At 32.5% G+C, this 19,237-nt stretch overlaps 1 protein-coding gene across 39 annotated transcripts in view; it reads right to left on the bottom strand.

The window, feature by feature from the left end:
• PPIP5K2 (diphosphoinositol pentakisphosphate kinase 2) overlaps positions 1-19,237 on the bottom strand; it is a 77,674-nt gene that overhangs the window by 32,242 nt on the left and 26,195 nt on the right. For 29 of the 39 annotated variants that reach the window (XR_012413995.1, XR_012413993.1, XR_012413994.1 and 26 more), the window contains 10 exons: positions 17,814-17,915; positions 16,638-16,724; positions 15,822-15,901; positions 15,628-15,733; positions 14,593-14,678; positions 12,195-12,320; positions 11,935-12,056; positions 11,208-11,390; positions 4,257-4,398; positions 3,280-3,503 (listed from right to left, as the gene is read on the bottom strand). Coding sequence is in view for 36 of the 39 variants with exons in the window: in XM_073993994.1 (XP_073850095.1) it covers positions 3,280-3,503; positions 4,257-4,398; positions 11,208-11,390; positions 11,935-12,056; positions 12,195-12,320; positions 14,593-14,678; positions 15,628-15,733; positions 15,822-15,901; positions 16,638-16,724; positions 17,814-17,915 (1,258 nt within the window). In the remaining 3 variants the exon portion in view is untranslated. Of the gene's footprint in view, positions 1-711; positions 1,864-3,279; positions 3,504-4,256; positions 4,399-11,207; positions 11,391-11,934; positions 12,057-12,194; positions 12,321-14,592; positions 14,679-15,627; positions 15,734-15,821; positions 15,902-16,637; positions 16,725-17,813; positions 17,916-19,237 lie in introns of those variants that run through there. The other 10 variants (XM_073993981.1, XM_065546612.2, XM_073993986.1 and 7 more) reach the window with 3 other exon arrangements.

Genomic DNA, 19,237 nt, shown 5'->3' with positions numbered 1-19,237 from the left:
GGACCAAATAATTTTTAGATATACAAATTCTTATATGTAGTTACAATATCTGTGCCACAAATAGAACTGATTAAAATACCAGCTAAAGCGACTTGAAGGCTTTCTATAATGATTTCATTGAGAATGTCATTGAACTATCTTTGGGAAATGCTACTATAAAGAACTGTCTGCATTTCATAATCTACAGATAACCAAAGAAAACATCTTTAAACTTCAATTAATACGTGTCATCTCAATTAAGAGAATTTTAATATCAAATATGGTCTCTAAATGTTTTTATTTACCACCATACCATCAGAGTTATAAAGCATCATTTTTAAACCAGGGCCCCAATTTTCTGAGGATTAAGCCTGGTTAAAAAGTGAAAATTTGATTCTATTGTAGCATAAACACCTATCAAAACTAGTTTAACTGTTAAAATAACTAAAACAGACCATACGCATCATGTAAGCCTAGATATGATTGGAATTACAGAATTCACATAGCATAGACGTAAAAATTAAACAATCAATGTAAGAGTAGAAACTGATTTTTTAAGGCATAGTATCATTTTGAAGTACACCAGAATATATGTATATACATTTCTCTTTCATAGTCATACCCTGTTAGTCTGCATTAAATTATTCCAAACAAGTTAAAACTTTGTATTATTTGACTGAGTCAAATCTTGAAGCTTGAAATATTATTTGCTTGAGAACTATGTACGCGAAATTTTATTTTTTTCCTACAAACCACATTTTCATTATAAATTACTGCAAATATGTTTATAATTGCTAGTTTTTTTTTTTTGGTGATTGAAAATACCTGCCTTCTGTCCACAGTTTTTGTATTTACGAGGTCTAAAGTAACAAAGCAAGGTAATATTTATTGAACTGATTCAACGATCTGAAAATAAAAAGAACCCAAAGTTTCTGTTAACAATAAAGATTGTCATACGAAAAAGTTACGGAGATAAACCCAGAGTTGTCCTCTCCTCAATTTATAAAACAATGTCAGGACACCAGGGAAGCATATAAAAAGACCTTCTTGTTTTAAAAGTATGAATTTACCAAAAATAGAACTGATTTATGTAAACTTGGGCATAATTTTATCTGAAGAGTCAAACGATTTCAAAAATAACTTTTCCAAGAAAAATAATTTTAGAGTTGTCTTCAAATAAATTCTCAGACCGTCATGAAAATCTAACCTAATTGCAGCAAAGAGAATTACCGTAATAGACTGAGAACAGCTGAGCGAAGAATTACTTTGATAGATACAAATGATGACTCAACTCCTTCGTAACATACTAATCTTTGGTGCTTCTTTTGGTATTTAAAAAAATTTATTATAACTATTTAAGTTACACAGACATGGTGAGAAATGTCTTCAACTATATAAACAATACACCTGAAATACATACACCATGTAAGGAGGAGAAATGACCATCTACAATACCATTAACACTTGAGTTTTCTTTTGGGCTCAACTCTTAGAGACTAATTTTTCATTCCCAGTTGTAAAATATTTAGTATATATAATGGAAACAGTAGAGGGGTGAGATTAAATAAGCAATGCAATGGCACAGACATGGTTATGCTAAACATTAGACAAAGCAATTGTGTATTTATTTAGCCTCTGAGTAGGTGATAAATTTAGATATACTGAAAGCCCACCTTGAAAAGTGCTTATAGCCACCATAAATATCTTAAAGTCTCGTATTCACAGCTAATTGTTAAAAAGCATACTTACAAAACTGAAACATTTTATTATGCAAAATAAAATTTGTCTTTTACAGAATAAAACTTACCTTTTTCATTTGGTAAATGAAAGAAATTGTGAGGGAATGAGTCCTGTTTCCTAAGTAAATGTTTCCTAAAGTAAGACCTAAAGACATATTCGTAAAGTCTGAGATATTTTCATCCTCTTTTAAAAATAATTTTTAAAATCACAGGTTCATACAATATACCTAAAATTGTCTACACTATATATCTGATCAAATAAATATATAGTTCTCTTTCATGTTGAAGAAACAAGCTAATTGTTAACATGTACACAAATACCTATAGGTAAGTTGTACAACTGTCTGAATTCTCAGTTTTTCAAAATCTATAGGTTTTCCTGTACTGTCTATGTATATTAGGAAAGGAACAGTTATTTTAACCATTGTTATACATGGGTATTCATAAGTTAGGCTTTTTGAACTTGTTTCACAATCTTTATCTTTTTCATATATTTAACATTTTCCTGCTGTCAAACTTTATGTAGTCCACAGTTGGAATATCTGATCTACTCCAACCTCCTATTTACAATATCCAAATAATCTTCTACTGAGTTGAAAAAAGGTCCAAAAATGGCATCTGGAACTTTATTCTTCTAACACATTCCTGATCTCAATATATTTTGTCACTTGCCCCTTTATTATCAATCCAATTCTGTTTAATTGCATTTTAGTTATTTGAATTCTTATTACACCTTTATTTTTATTCTCCTATAATGAAAAGATCCACGCCCCCCAAAAGAACAACTATGTATATCTTGACCTCTAAACATTATTTTCAAAATACTTTTGCATAAAAAGATTTGCAAAAAATTTCATATAAGGCCGCAACTATCTTTATGTCTTACTCCCCACATATTTCCATATATAGATGGCAGATGCAGAACAGGTGTTCAATAAATACTTAATTTATTTATTCCATATGGAATTATTATTTTCCATTCTTTAGCTTGTTCGCATATTATTACTAAGAGTATCAATTCTTAAATTAAAAAAAAATTACTACATTCTTATGGCACTGAAAATACTCTGTATACTACTATGATGATAGAAACATGTCACAATAAATTTGCCCAAACCCATATGTACAACACCAAGAGTGAACCCTAATGGACTATGGACTCTGGGTGATGTGTCATTGTAGGTTCATCAGTTATAAAAAATGCACCATTCTTGTGGAGGATAATCATAATGTGGGGGAGGATGTGCTATGTATGGAGGCAGGGGGCATATGGGAAATCTTTGTACCTTCAGTTTGATTTTGCTATGAACATAAAACTGCTCTAATAAATATAGTCTACTAAAAAATGTCACTGTAATCAAACTATTAGAAAATCAAATAATGTGATCAATATAACCATAAAAAGCTTAAAATATAAATTCATAATTACCTAATTTCCTGTTTAAAGTTACTGGTTTTCCAAGGACATGAAAACCAACTACATTTTTTTCCACCAACAGACATTTTAAAAGTATGTATTTATTTAATATTGTAAGAAAATTGATTCTTAAGAATGACTTACCTGAGGGATAACAATATCTGCTAATGCCTTCGAAAGCCTATATAATTCCATTGTGTTTTCTAATTTCAAGGAACCATTATGCTGGACATCATATTTTATACAGTCATATATGTCAGGGATTTTACTAATATCGTATCTCCCATTCTTTGTTTTAAAGTCTTTCTCTAACTTGGACCATCTACGTAGCATAAGCTCCAATGTTTCACTATGGTAAAGCTGAATATCTAAAACAACATAACATTTTTAGTTTACACAACTTAAAAATCTGATTTAGAATATATATTAATATGTTAATAATTAGAAACTTTTTAAAGTGTCAAAAATACAACGGTATGAAGTTAGGAAGTTACTATAGGCATAGACTACTAGCAACCATGTATTTTTTAGACTTGAAGGGTTAGGAACTAGGCTTATAAAAGACTTTTTCCATATATTATAGACTTTAATAACAACAAGAAGAAAAAGGGCAACAATTTTAACAAAGCTCTTTTAAGCTCATATATTTTTAATTTTCAATACTGTTACTCTTATTAGATTCACATAACTAAGTGAATAGGTAGACTATCTTTAGCAGAGGAACCTTAGACATTAAAAATAGTCCAACTGATCCATTTTCTGACAGAAAAAAACCCAAGATGCCAAAGTTGTCTAAGTTACTAACCAACTAAGCTTTGGGGCCAGAGCCTAGATCACTTTCCTATTGCTTGCTCCTTCTTATTACCCTGTCTACTCACTGCTTAACTATATGGCAATGCTGCATAATATAATCAAATGATAATATTTTATCTTTCATGCTGTCATAGATAAAAACCACTATAACTTAGCCATTCTTTTTTGCTTGATATATATTAACTCATACTACACATAGCTCTCAAGAAAGGCTTATTTCTTAAAATAAGATTGGTGCATCATATTTTAAAACGCTTAATTGAATAGTAACTTTTATTTGTTCTATGCTCTAAGAAAAACATATTTACCTGATGATTTGGGATCTTCCATTCGATGTCTGATTTGAGAAGTCAAACTCTGAATTAAGGAATAAACTTTATCACAGGTCTTCACAGGATTTTTAATTAAATGCATTGATTTGATAAGAGAAATGCTTCCAGATGGAGTAAGCTACAAATGAGTAAAGTATATATTTTATATGTGGTTATGCCTAATTGTCTAAGAAAACAATATACATATACAAAATTTTCCAGTAGCTGGAGAATAATTCCATAGCAGAAATTAAAATGACCACAAAATACAGTTGACCCTTGAACACCACAGGTTTGAACTGCAAAGGACCACATACATATATGCAGGGTTTTTCCCTAAAAGTTACACCAAAATGTACTGTTTCTCCTGCCTCCCCTTCCACCTCCTTCACTTCTTCCACCCTTAAGACAGCATGACTAACCCCTCGTCTTCCTCCTTCTTCTCAGCCTACTCAGTGTGAAAATAAAGATGAAGACCTCTAAGATGATATACTTCCCCTTAAGGAATAGTAAATATATTTTCTCTTCCTTATAATTTTCTTAATAACATTTTCTTTCCTCTAGCTCACTTTAGAATTTTCTTAACATTTTCTTTTCTCTAGTTCACTCTATTGTAGGACTAGAGTATGGAATACATATACAAAATATTGGGGAACTTCCAAAAAGTATGTGAAAAAAATTGAATTAAAAGATAAAAGTAAAAAACTTTATTTCTCAACACAAGGTCTGTCAGGGTCAAGACACTTTTGTAAGCAATGATACCAGCCATTTAGTCTATTCCTAAAAAAACTGAGGATCCTGGGAATTTATCCATGTCAATGCAGACTTTTTACATTAACTGAAGAAAAATGAGTGCCCCTTAAATTTTTTTTTAAGATTAGAAAACAAACAGAAGTCAGAAGGAGCCATATCAGGACCACAAGGTAGATTCCTAACGATCTCCCACTGAAACTCTTGCAAAACTGCCCTTTTCTGAGAGGAATAAGCAGGATCATTGCCACGATGGAGGACTCTGTAGTGAAGATTTTGTGGGTGTTTTCTGCTAATGCTTTGGCTAACTCTCTCAAAACAATCTCATAATAAGCAGATGTTATTGCTTTTCAGCCCTCCAGAAAGTCAAGAAGCAAAATGCCTTGAGAGTCCCAAAAAACTACTGCCATGACCTCTGCTCTTGACCAGTCTGTTTCTGCTTTGACTGGACCAATTCTACCTCTTGGTAGCCACTGCTTTGATTGCGTTTTGTCTTCAGGGTCATCCTGGTAAAACCAGTTTCATCTTCTGTTACAATTCTTCAAAGAAATGCTTCGGGATCTTCATCCCACTTGTTTAAAATTTCCATTGAAAGCTCTGCTACTATCTATAGCTGATCTGAGCACAATGGTTCTGGTACTCCAAATCAAGCAGAAAGTTTGCGCAACTTTAATTTTTCAGTCAGAATTGTGTAAGTTGAATCAACTGAGATGTCTATGGTACTGACTATTGTTTCTGCTGTTAATTATTGGTCTTCTTCAATTAGGGCATGAACAAGATTAATTTTTTCCTTGCAAAATTGATGTAGATGGTCTGCCGTTGAGGGCTTCATCTTTGACATCATCTTGTCCCATCTTAAAACGAGTTATCCATTTGTATACTGCTGATTTCTTTGGGAAACTGTTCCTATAAACTTTTTGTAAAGTATCAATGATTTCACCATTTTTTTTGCTTAAGCTTTGCCATAAATTTGCTGTTTGTTCTTGTTTCAATTTTAGCAGAATTCATGTTGCCCTCACAGGGGCTCTCTTCAAACTGATGTCTTACTCTTGTTAGTGCCTCAAACTAAATCCTGTTCAGACATTTTATAACAAGTTAATACGAGTTTATTTTACTATAAAAAAAATTGAAATTTTTGTATAGTTTTTGCATAATGAGCATTTTCCACTAACTTTTGAAGACCCTTCATATATGTTCACTGTTCACATTATTGCTAAGGCTTCTAGTCAGAGGTAGGCTTAACTTGGTAGTTAAGTTTTTGCAGAGTCAAAAGTTAAACACTAATTTTTTTTACTGTGAGGGGAACTGGCACTTCTAACTCCAATATTGTCTAAGGGTGAACTGTATAGTAGTAAGATCAGGGAGGAAGTAAAAGACTCAATTCATGTTAAAAAATATTAAACCTTAGCTGTCATTATCATTAAAGAAAATTTAGCAGAAATACTCTAACTTAATAGAATTTGATGTCAATCTGCTGACTCTCTTAACATATGTGAATATAGTTCTGACCACTTGACATATATTTACATGTAATAACTCTAGGCATCTATTATTTTCTTTTCCCAGATGAGTTACTTACCTGAGGTTAAGCTACTTGCTTAAGATCAAACCACTAGGATGTGAAGGAGTAGGACTCAAATGCAGGTAGTCTGGCTACAGACTGGTGCTCTCAACCACTATCCTATTATGCCTTTGTAATAATTTCTTTTTTTTGAATTTAATAAAAGCCATCAATAAAAATATAGTTTCACATTCCAGTTTTGACATTTAGCTTGGCAAGTTATTTAACCACATTAAGTAAGTTTCTACAAATATAAAAAAATATAAAGTGCAATTCTACTCCTGGTTATAATAAACTAGGTAGCTTGGACCAAAATATCCACTGAAGGTAAGTAAAAATTCTGGGCAAAGAATTTCTATACTTATGTTTTAAGGAATCTGTGAAATAACAAGATGGTAAAGAATTATGGAAGCAAACTCAAAGGTCAGTGATCCAGAAAGTGAGTCTAGAATTTAAGGCTGTTTCTCCGTTGGAAATATTTATATTTATGAATATAATAAATGACTCCAGTCAAAAGAGTGCATAAAGGAAAATTTACGGCCTAGGGTGCATATTTTGTAAAAGACAGACCATTAATAACTTAGTAAGTATTCACCTGGTGTTATTAATTTTGAGAATCAGAAAAATAGCAAAATAAAACTAGAGAGGTAGAAGAAATAAAATACTAAGCAATGAGAATTAATCAAATGGAAAATAAGCATATAATTCAGAGACCTAACAAATCTAAACAATGGTTCTTTGAAAGGACTAATAAACTAATCAACCATGGTGAAACTGATCAAGAAAAAAAGGAAAAAAGTATAATGTTATGAAAGAAAAAGGGACATCTCTATAGATCCTACACAAATTACAAAGAAATTAAAGAGGAAATTATGAACAAACTTCTAAAAAATGCAATTTAATACTGACATAAACATAACTGAGAAGTACTAAACTATTCTGAAATCCATAATTAGAAACTTTCCCACAAAGAAAACACCCACAGGAATTACCATACTATTTACCAATAAAGTTTACCAAAAATTTAATGAAATATTTGTACATATACTATTCCCCTCAAATAGGAAGTATTTCCTAACTAATTTTACAAGACTAGCATAATCCTGACATTGAAATAAAAGACACAACAAAAATAAAAAAGTAAAGGCCAATCTGACTCATGAACATAGATCAAAATTCCTAACCAAAAATATCAGCAAACTAAAATCAGTGATATGAATGAAAAAGATCATACATGGAAAAGTTGAGGATATTCTAGAACTAAAGTTAGTTTCACATTCAAAAAAACTGTATGATGTAATAGATGAAAGAAAATATGACAAAGTTCAGTAAGTTTTTATAATCTATTGGCCAAATAGAAACAATGAAATTTCCTTATTTTGAAGAAGGGCAGCTATATACAATATCTAGAGAAAACTTTATATTTAATGTCCAGTGTTACTAGAAATGCTACTTTTACTTAATATTGTTTTGAGGGTCCTAGCTATGGAAAGCAAGAAAAATAATTTTTAAAAAACAAAGATTGGAAAAGCAAAAAACATATGGATGTGCTGTTAAAGAATCAAACAAATCTAGATAAATTATTAGAACTAATGAGTTCAACAAGGTTGATGCCTATAATCTCAATATTTTAAAACTAATTATATTTCTACACACCAACAACAGAGAATGAAACTTTTAAAGAGGGGCCATTTATAATTGCATAATATCAATCACCTCAGCCTAAATCTAACGAAGATGCACAAGAACTCTGTGAAGTAAATTATAAAACATTATTGAAAGATATTAAAGAATATCTAAATAAATGAGCTACACATTCACAGATTAAAAGATTAGAGAAAAAAATGTAAATTTGCACAAACTACAGATATAATGTAACCTAAATAAAAAATCCCAACAGTATTTTTGACCAGCTTGTTTTAAAATTTACATGAAAATGCAAAAAAAAAAAAAAAAAAAGGCCAAGAAACACTTGAAGAAGGATCCATTTGCATGTTGGGAGATATTATTCATTGGCACAAGGATCAACAAACAGAATACAGGGTCTAGAAACCGATTACACATATATAATAAAGACGGTACTTCTGAGTAGTGGGAAAGAACAGTCTTTTCAGTATGTTCTGCTGGGACACCCAGATGTACATATAGTTAGGGGAAATATCAACCTTGATATTCTTAGTTGATAGCACACATAAAAGTCAATTTTATCTGGATTGCTGATAAATGTGAAGAGCAAAACAGTAAATTTATAGAATGAATATATATATATATACCCCTTATGGCCTCTAGTCAGAAAAAGATATCCTGACAATGTATTAAAATGCATTGACCATAAGGGGAAAAAAATGAACTTGGAAATCATGAAAAACTAGAACTTCTGCTTATCAAAAGATATTACTGGCTGGGCTTGGTGGCTCATGCCTGTAATTCCAAAGCCTTGGGATGTCAAGGCAGGAGGATCACTTGAGGCCAAGAGTTCGAGACTAGCCTTGGCAATACAGTGAGACCCAGTCTCTACAAAAATTTAAAAAGTTAGCTGAGCATGGTGGCATGCACCTGTAATCTCAGCTACTCAGGACGCTGAAGCAGGAGGATCGCCTGAGCCCAGGGGTTTTAGGCCACAGTGAGCTATGATCATACCACTGTACTCCAGCCTGGGTCATGAAGCAAGACCCTTTCTCTAAAACAAAAAACAAAAAAAAAAAAAAGAAAGAAAAGAAAAGAATCATGACAACATGAAGGCTCAGAGTAGGTGGTGTTATCTACATATAACAAAGAGCTCATATCCAGAATAAAGAACTTCTGCCATTCAAGAAGAAAAACATAGACAATTCATAGAAAAAAGACAAGAGACTTGTCCTCATTCAAGAGGATATTTAAATGGTCAACAGACACTGAAGCCACAATAAAGTGAATTCTAGGTATATCCACCAGAATGGCCAAAATGGAATCATCTGAGAATCCCAAGAATGGAGAATATGTGAAGCAATGACAACTATCATGGACCTCTGGTGGGACTGTAAATTAGCTCAATGGCATTAGAAAACAGTTTGACATCACCTACTAACATTGTAAATAAGCATACCATGGTCACAATAATTCCACTCCTACAATATACCCAAGAGAAATGTATGCTCATTGCACAGGTGGCATACAAGGGTATTCATGGCAACTTTAATCCTAACAGTCCAAAACTCTAACAATAATATAAAGCATATATAAATTGTAATATGTTCATAAAATAGTACATGGGTCAACAAACTATAGCCTGCAGGTCAAATGTGGCCTGTCACACAGGCCATGGGCTAAGAATGGTTTTTACTTGCTTAAAAGGCAGTTAAAAAAAAAAAAAAAAGCAACACAGACCATATTTGGACTGCAAAGTCTAATTTTTTTTAATAAAATATTTACTATCTGGTGTCTTACAGAAAAGTTCTGCCAACCCTGAAATGGAATACAACAAACACAGCAATGATTATTAACTAACTATGACCATTACTTACTATGGTTGAATTTCACAAATAAAATATTAAAGAAGTCAAATACAAAATAGAACATGTTCTATTATATGAACCTTAAAAAATAGCCAAAGTAAATTAATATTGTAGAGCCACTATAGAAAACAGTATGAACATTGCTCAAAAAACTGAAGACAGAACTACCATATGATCCAACAATCCCAATGCTAGGTATATAACTAAAGGAAATGGAATCATATGTCAAGGAGATATTTGCATTCCTATGTTTATTGTAGTACTGTTCACAATAGATAAGATCTGGAATCAACCTGTCCAATAACAGATGAACGAATAAAGGAAGTGTAGTATATATACACAATGAAATATCATCATCTAGCCTTAAAAAGAAGGAAATCCTATCATTAGCAACAACATGGATGAACCTAGAAGACATTATGTTAAGTGAAATAAGCCAGGCACAGAATGACAAATATGTGTAATCTCATTTATATGTAGAATCTAAAAAAGTTAAACTCAGAGGCAGAGTAAAATGATGGCTACCAGAGGCTGGAAAAGGAAGGAGTTGGGAAGATGTTGGTCAAGCGATACACAAGTTCAGTTAGATAAAAGGAATAAGTTCAGGAGCTCTATTGTACAACATTGTGATTATAGTAATAGCAATGTATTTTATCCTTGAAAATTGCTGAGAGTAGATTTCAAATGTTCTTGTCACAAAAATATAAGGATGTGAGGTAATACATAAATTAGCTTGAGTTAGCCATTTCACAATGCATATATACTTTAAAACATGTTGTGTTATAAACATATATAATTTTAATTTGTCAATTAAAATCAATAGATTTAAAGTTAGAAAAAAGCCAAAATGAGACTACACTGGTTAGAGACTATACTCATTATCCAAGTAAGTATTCTGGATATGAAAAGAATATAAAAAGTCAGGACAGTAGTTTTTTTGAGGAGGTAGGGAATGGGTTGCGATTGGGAAGGGGCATACAGAAGCCAAAGTTGTTCCAATGTTCTATTTCTTTACTTGGAGGATGATAACATGTGTATTAGCTTTATAATACAATAAGCTCTACATTTATGTTTTATGCAGTTATCACTTTTCTGTGTGTGTGTGTAATATTTCACAATATAAAAGAGTTTGCTAAGACCCACCTTTTCATAATCTTCAGCAGTAAAATCTCTGTCTTTCTGAAGTATTTCATGAAGCCTTGCCTTCACACGTTGCTGACAACTGCTCAAAGAGTCACTATCACTATCCAAAAGACCGTTCATATTTGCACTTTTCACCATTTGAACAAGAATGGGCGTAAGCTCTCCTTCCAAAGCTAAAAGCCCCTAAGCATATTAAATAAAGAAAACACGAATTTAAAAAATTAATATGTAAAATAATATTTGTTACATATTGATTTTCATAAGGTATAAAGTTTACAGTAAATAAACTTTATTAATATGACAATTGATTATTGTCATTTTAGGGTTTTACTTGAAAGTTCCAAATACAGAATTTTTAAATATTCCTTAGTTAAAATTTTTTTTTTTTTTTTTTTTTTTGAGACAAGGGTCTCACACTGTTGCCTGGGGTAGAGTGCAGTGGCGTGATTTTGGCTCATTGTAGCCTTGACCTCCTGGGCTCAGGTGGTCCCTCCCACCTCAGCCTCCTACATCTGACTCATTTTTTTTTCTTCAATTTTTTTGTAGAGACAGGGTTTCGTCATGTTGCCCAGGCTGGTCTCAAACTCCTGGGCTCGAGTGATCTGACCACCTCAGCTTCCCAAAGTGCTAGGATTACAGGTGTAAGCCACTGCGTACAGCCAAAAATGTTTTAAGATGCAGTATTAGATTAAAAACTCTAGTAATTCTAAAAAAAACTTATTTGTACCTTTGCAAAAGCAGCTGCAGTCATCTGGACTCGTCCTTCATCAGAGGCATATATTTTGAGGTCATGTCTGTAGGTGCTATGTAATCTAAGTAAACCACAACCAGGAAATCCTGCATAATCTCCTGAAAATAAATCCTCAAATCACTTCAGCTATATTTTCATTTCATTGTATTTCTATAAATATTTAATAACATCAAAAATGAGGATTTCAAAATACAATTTATGAAATTAGTCAAATTAAAGAAAACTCTAAGATTTACCTTGACCTCCAGGATACATACACCTGAAAGCTCTTCCAAGTTCTTCAGCCTGGACCCTGCCTGCAGGAGTTAATTCACCTCCCCATTTTAGAACCAGAAGTAAAGATGGTTCTTCTCTTCGGCTGTCTATGACACATATGAATGAATAAAACAAATGTTAAGTTTTTTTTTTAAACAGACTTAAGATTAATTTTTTGTCTGTGCTCTCTTCTGTGGTGAAATATGGCCCATATGTAGGATATTTTCTTCCTTAAATGTTGTTGCATATATGTCCCTTAATGCTGTTTGTAGGCAGTGCTTCGGTAAGGAATACTCCCTTGCTATTCCTGTTTAAATCTTACTGAAATTTGAAAATCTCTCTCATACTTTAGAAAAATGCCTCCCAATTTTCTTCAGGGATGTAACGTTTCTCCCTTGCCTGTTTTCATAGTAATTTCTTCAGTGTACTTAATTTAGTTGTGCTATGTCTGCTGGATTGACAGCTCCTTGATGCCAGAATCCAGGTTTTATGTGCCTTGCTATCAAGCACCCTTTTCAGTGCTGTCCCATAAAAGAAAATACATTAGTTGAAGTGAAGAAGATATATATTTTGTTGTTGTTGTTTTTTGTTTTTTGAGACAGAGTCTCGCTTGGTCGCCCAGGCTGGAGTGCAGTGGCAAGATCTCGGCTCACCGCAACCTCTGCGTCCCAGGTTTGAGCAATTCTCCTGCCTCACCTTCCTGAGTAACTGGGACTACAGGCGCCTGGCTAATTTTTGTCTTTTTAGTAGAGACGGGGTTTTCAGCATGTTGGCCAGGCTGGTCTCGACCTCCTGACCTCAAGTGATCCACCCACCTCGGCCTCCTAAAGTGCTGGGATTAAGGCGTGAGCCACTGCGCCCGGCCAGATACACGTTTTTAAGATTGGAAATCGGTGATTTGCATCATTTTTAGGAAGATGTGAGATGACAGAGCCTAACATTTATTCTAATTTAAATTTTATGCAATCTAATAAATTTCATACAATCTAATAAATTTTATGCAAACAAAAGGTAATCAAGAGCAGCTTTTTAAATTTGAACTTGTGGAATCTCTGCATGTTACACATCAAAGTATTTTCTTGGACAAAGAAAATACTATAAGTTAATGAGTTTCTGTACTTAATTTTGACCTACTCCTTTTCATGATATTAAGATCTGTGTCGGGTTCTGAAAAAAAAGTAATTCAAAAATAAGCATTATAAGCACTAAAAGAACTTAATAATGATTCTTTAAAAGGTGAGAGGAAATCACCCCTTCACCTGCAGCTAGTCAGCAGTTCTGTGAGCTTTGTCATATAGATCAATATTAATTTACGGAAGGAAAGTTAGTTACCTAACTTTTTAAATTATTTGTTTACAGAATGTTTTTGATGATAAATACTAAGATATAGAAAATTAACCTGTATTACTATTAACCACAAAATGTGATAAGAGCAATATATCAAATGTTAAAATATATATATGTAAAAATTATTATAAATTTGTGTCTGCATTTAAGATAATCATTACTTTAATTTTTGCTACTATAAGTAATACCACTATGAATATCCCTATAGATCAATCTTTCCCTGAACATCTGATTACTTCTTTGGGTTAGATTCTGATAAGCAGAATTCAGGTCAAAGCATAAGAACATCTTTTGAAGTTTTTGATATACTGCCAAATTACATTTCAAAAAACTGTGCCAATTTATACTTCTACTATAGACTGAAATCCTGTCTCAATGAATTCTCATCAGCACATTTTATTACCAGTTTAAAACAGAAATGAAGAAAGTACTTTGCCAATATGATAGGCAAGACAGATTCTTATTATTATCATTTTATTGGTCATCTGCATTTCTCTATGAAATGACTTCCTCAATCCCTACCCTTTTCTTTTGTAAGGTAAATGTATTTATAAATGTGGATACTAACTGCTCTTAGGAGACCAAACTTGTTTAAACACTTACTCTGGTTTACTGGGTGGAAGAAAATATCCATTTATTTTAAAAACAGGTTAATTGTATATTTTTTCAAAGTCTTTTTGTACTTCTTGGGCTTTCTTCTTAGATACTCTGCCCTCTGCTATCAAAAGGTGATGTAAGGGGCCCATTAAATAACAGTTATAAATAAATACGTTTTCTGAAACAATCTCACAGTTAAAAGGAAGTCCTATGCAGTTTTCAAAATAATAAAATCTATCCTTTATTTAAAGAATAGGTGATGTAAAAATGTATCCTTTATTTAAAGGAAGCATAGCTAAGATAATTCCACTTTATTTTTCCTCACCATGCCAGTCCTAAACTACGAAGCAAAAGATGGTCCAAAAGTAATCAACAGTGAATAACAAGTTACTACATATAAATAAAACTACTGTATAAGCATTAAGAATGACATACCCTCCTCTTCACTAGATGTTTTAGGACAACCATGAGGGAGATAGGTCAACTGAACCTTACGATTTATTCCAGAAAAATGACCATACCTGAAAAATAAAATGATAAGCAGAATAGACAATGTAGGGAAAAACTAAATCTCACATATTCATGCTCCCTTTTATCTGTAATCGCCTGTTTAATTCTTCAAAATATTCTAGCCAAAAAAAAAAAAAAAAAATTGCACCATATAATCATTCTAACCACATTAAAAACAAAAATGTTTTTCTAAAAATTACAGGCATGGGTGCCATGGCTCAAGCCTGTAATCCCAGCACTTTGGGAGGCCAAGGTGAGCGGATCACTTGAGGTCAGGAGTTCAATACCAGCCCGGCCAACATGGTGAAACCGTCTCCACTAACAATACAAAACTTAGCCAGGCATGGTGGCGTGCACCTGTGGTCCCAGATACTTGGGAGGCTGAGGCACGAGAATCGCTTGAACCTGGGAGGGGGAGGTTGCAGTGAGCTGAGATCATACCACTGACTCCAGCCTGGGTGACAGAATAAGACCCTGTCTCAAAAAAAAAAAAAAAAGACAACTCTGAAGAGATAAAGTACAGAAATATGTAAAAACACAGATGTATGTGTTTTAAGAAATAAAGGAAATAAGATTATAAGAGGTTAAAAATGTAAAGCTATAACAGGAATATTGATGGGTATCCATTTTACTTGATTAAGGCAAAGCTCAAATTTTTTATATTTAAACTGCAATGAATCTATGGTCAAGTTAGCAATGTGGCCTTGATTCTAAGCAGTATTTCACAGAAGACACAAATCTGATGTCCTTGTTTAATCTTCTCACCTAAATTAAAACCAGAGCTAAAACCTTCAATACAACAATCTATTTTTTTCACATTAGATTTTCCTTCACGTCTCAACTATAGTAACAAAGAGTAAAAAGATCAGACTGTGAAAGTAATTAAAATGGAAAATCACATACATGAAAAAGAAGAGCTATATGTAGTATCGCGATTAAGGGTTTCAAAAAGATACTCACATCTCTAATACAGTCTTAAGTTGTTCAAGTTTTGGCTTGTTTTCTTCAATTTCAGAATCATTATTTTGTCCCAGCTCCATAAGAAGCTGTCGTGCAATATCTAGCACTTCCTATAAAATAAAGTAACAGAAAATTGAATTTTTATGTAATTTTACCATTAAAAAATTTAAAACTAAACAAGAAAGCAAATACACTTGCCTGTAACTGTTTTGGTTTTTTGAGTTTTAATTTCCCTGATTTATATCCATCACATTTTTCAAAAAGATCAAAAAATCTTATAAAAAAAGACAGAACACTGTTAGTCACTTGCAATAATTAACATTACCAATATATGTTTAAACTAACAAATAATAAATGATAAGCTATGGGACTAGAACTTGGGATCTAAGGATTTCAAGTACTGTGTTTCCTCTTTCACTATACATGTTGCTGCTCAACTTTGACTGATAAAACTTAGTACTTTCCTAAATGATACCAAACTAGTAATCACCATACTACTTTTCAAAGTTTTTTCACGGAAACCAAACATACAATTATAGTTCATAATATTATATATTTTCTGAAGTCATTGCATACACATTGAAAATTACTTGTGTCAACACATACTTAATGGTTCAGGGTTTTCAAATTTTATCATCTCCAAATCAAACACTGTATAGAAATAACAGAAACTTTCATTCTACGAATTTTCTTCTAAAAGGCTGAGGGATTATTCACTCTCAGAATGCAATACAAGAGAGTGATAAGCAAAGATTAAATAGAACACTTTTATGACAATAAATGAAAGCCAGGGCAGACTGATGATATTTATGAATATTGCCACAATAATTTTAGATGCTAATGAACATATTTTAAATGGATTTTGTATGCATCCACTGGTTTAAATATAAATGGCCAAGAGAGGGTAGATAAAAGTTTTTCTATATGATGTATTAATCAAAAGAGTTGATCACTTATCAGAAATCTTAAAATTATATCATGCATGTTAAATTATTCATCTTAAAACATACTTTTGATGCCTCACTTCCATTTTCATTTTTTGTTTTGGTGTTCGATCCCCATGACGTATAACAGCTATGACACATCTAAGTTCCATCCTAAAATGAAAAAATATATATGTTCTTAATTCTCTAAAAAAGATTTGTGTTGTATAATTCAGATTAATATGAACATTTAATCATTTATTTAGAGCCATCTTTTACCATTTCAAGATCTTTCCCACGAAGAATAATACTTACAACTATCTAGTTTTAACTTTATGAAATGAAATTCAAAATGAACTTAAGAAGCTGGGGGAGGGGGGTGATATTAAGCTATATAATAGAATATAACCTTTTCTTCTCTAGAAATGGCTACCTTAACTCTGGGATAAAAGTAGACGGACTACAATTTCTGAGCTTTATTAAATATCTGCTCTGTAGCATTAGATCATTACAGACTGAGACTTCATTAAATCAAAATAAAACTTTACATGATGGTTGCTATATGTATATATTTGCTAAGTTTTGCCCATGTAAGGAGAACAAGTATTTAAAACTCAAATTACTGGAAGATAAAATCACCTTAGAAGCATGCTAGAATTAAGAGGTATAATCTAGTGTTTGCTGAAGTGTGAACTGCAGAACATAACCCTGCAGGATATCAGCTGAGTTACCTGAAAAAATTTTATTTAACACTTTTGTGTTAAATCAGTATGAAAAATACTGATTAAAAATAAAATTTGTTCCCCCTATCATCAGTACATCTCAGGATATTTAACATGTTAATATAAATATCTAAGTTGTGGGAAAAAAAGCATTCAGTCAACTGACATGAATTTAAAGGAATTTTCGGTAATAGAATGTTATGAAACATTTTCGCAATACTGGTATAATTATGCAAGATATGACTTGAGAGAGCAAAAGTTGTAAGACCACTGTGAACCTTTAAGTAACATACCTATTGGTACCTTTTTTATTTTTATGGCTTGATTAAACAATTCTATAATTATCCAGGCATGTTTCAGTAGTTTACTTGTAACAATTAGTGGACCCTTATAAATACGTATAATCTACTACTTTATCTTTAAGCTGAATCATATGAAATCATACACAGTAAAGTGTCTAATCATCATTCGGAAATTTAATTTTTATCCTAATAGCACAGATGACAAGGGGAACTCAATTTCTAAAACAATTCAGACTTACATAGTTCCAGATGTAGTTGGTACAATTGGGATATCTTCAGCTTCTAAGGGTATTGACCACGGAATATGAAATTGTGGAGCCAGTTCTCGCATTACAATATTTCTTCAAGACAAAAAAGGAAATACTTAAAATTAGTACATTTTAAGACAAAACTGGCCGGGCGCGGTGGCTCACGCCTGTAATCCCAGCACTGTGAGAGGCCGAGACGGGCGGATCACGAGGTCAGGAGATCGAGACCATCCTGGCTAACACGGTGAAACCCCGTCTCTACTAAAAAATACAAAAAACTAGCCGGGCGAGGCGGCGGGCGCCTGTAGTCCCAGCTACTCGGGAGGCTGAGGCAGGAGAATGGCGTGAACCCGGGAGGCGGAGCTTGCAGTGAGCCGAGATCCGGCCACTGCACCCCAGCCTGGGTGACAGAGCGAGACTCCGTCTCAAAAAAAAAAAAAAAAAAGACAAAACTGGGTACTTAACGATAATGAGAGAGAATCGTAAGACTTAAAATATCTAGTGATTACATCACATAAAAAATAACCCACAGAATCAAATTCTGATCAAGAAAAAATAAAAATCAGCAGTTCTAAATTGATGTATTAGACACATCAATGGGATTTCACAAATTTGAGATTATTTGCTTTAGTTTTAAAATATCAATCAGCATTGGATTCAAATAAATCACTACAATTACATCATATCTAATTACATACATTCTGAAATTCAAGATTGTCTCTTCTGTGTGGCTACTGATAAGTTCTTATCAGTTTATTGAACACCTAAAATGCTACTATAAATATTGTGTTCATCTTAACAAATCACTACTATACCAATAAGGTTAAAAATGGAAAAATGTTTACTTTTTGGTTTTGTTTAAATTTAGCATTTATTTATGCTAAAATTTAGTAAACTCTCCCTAACATCACTTTAAGGGTAAGTTTGTAAATCTTTGAAACATACTATGGGTTAAATGTTCTTAATCTGAAAATCTGAAATCCAAAACACTTCTGGTCCCAAGCATTGTGGATAAGGGATACTTAACCAGTAAAAAAGCTGGCTCCAATTATTGAACATTTTTTAATGTAAGTTTCCTATGGATTTGTCATATATACCTGGAAATGTCTTAAAAATAGTTATTGCCTTGCTAGTCTTCTGAATCAAAGTATAAAGAAAACAGGTTGAAGAATATAAAAACGGCATTTCTACCTACAATATTTTTTTTACATTCACTTGACAATCTTATGAAAATATCATCAAGTAACATATGCTTGTAGAACGAATTGTCATGCAAAAGAGTCATGAATTCTAAATATTTCTATTTTACTCTGTTTATTTATTTCATGAATGCTAATTTTGTCCATTAAGTGGAAGAAAACCTTTTCCACTGTAGTTACATGGCAAAAATTTGAGGAATAATGTATTCTAACAAA

This window comes from Macaca fascicularis, chromosome 6 (assembly GCF_037993035.2).
Source record: "Macaca fascicularis isolate 582-1 chromosome 6, T2T-MFA8v1.1".
Classification (NCBI taxonomy): Eukaryota; Metazoa; Chordata; class Mammalia; order Primates; family Cercopithecidae; genus Macaca; species Macaca fascicularis.
This window is presented reverse-complemented; position numbering and strand designations above follow the sequence as displayed.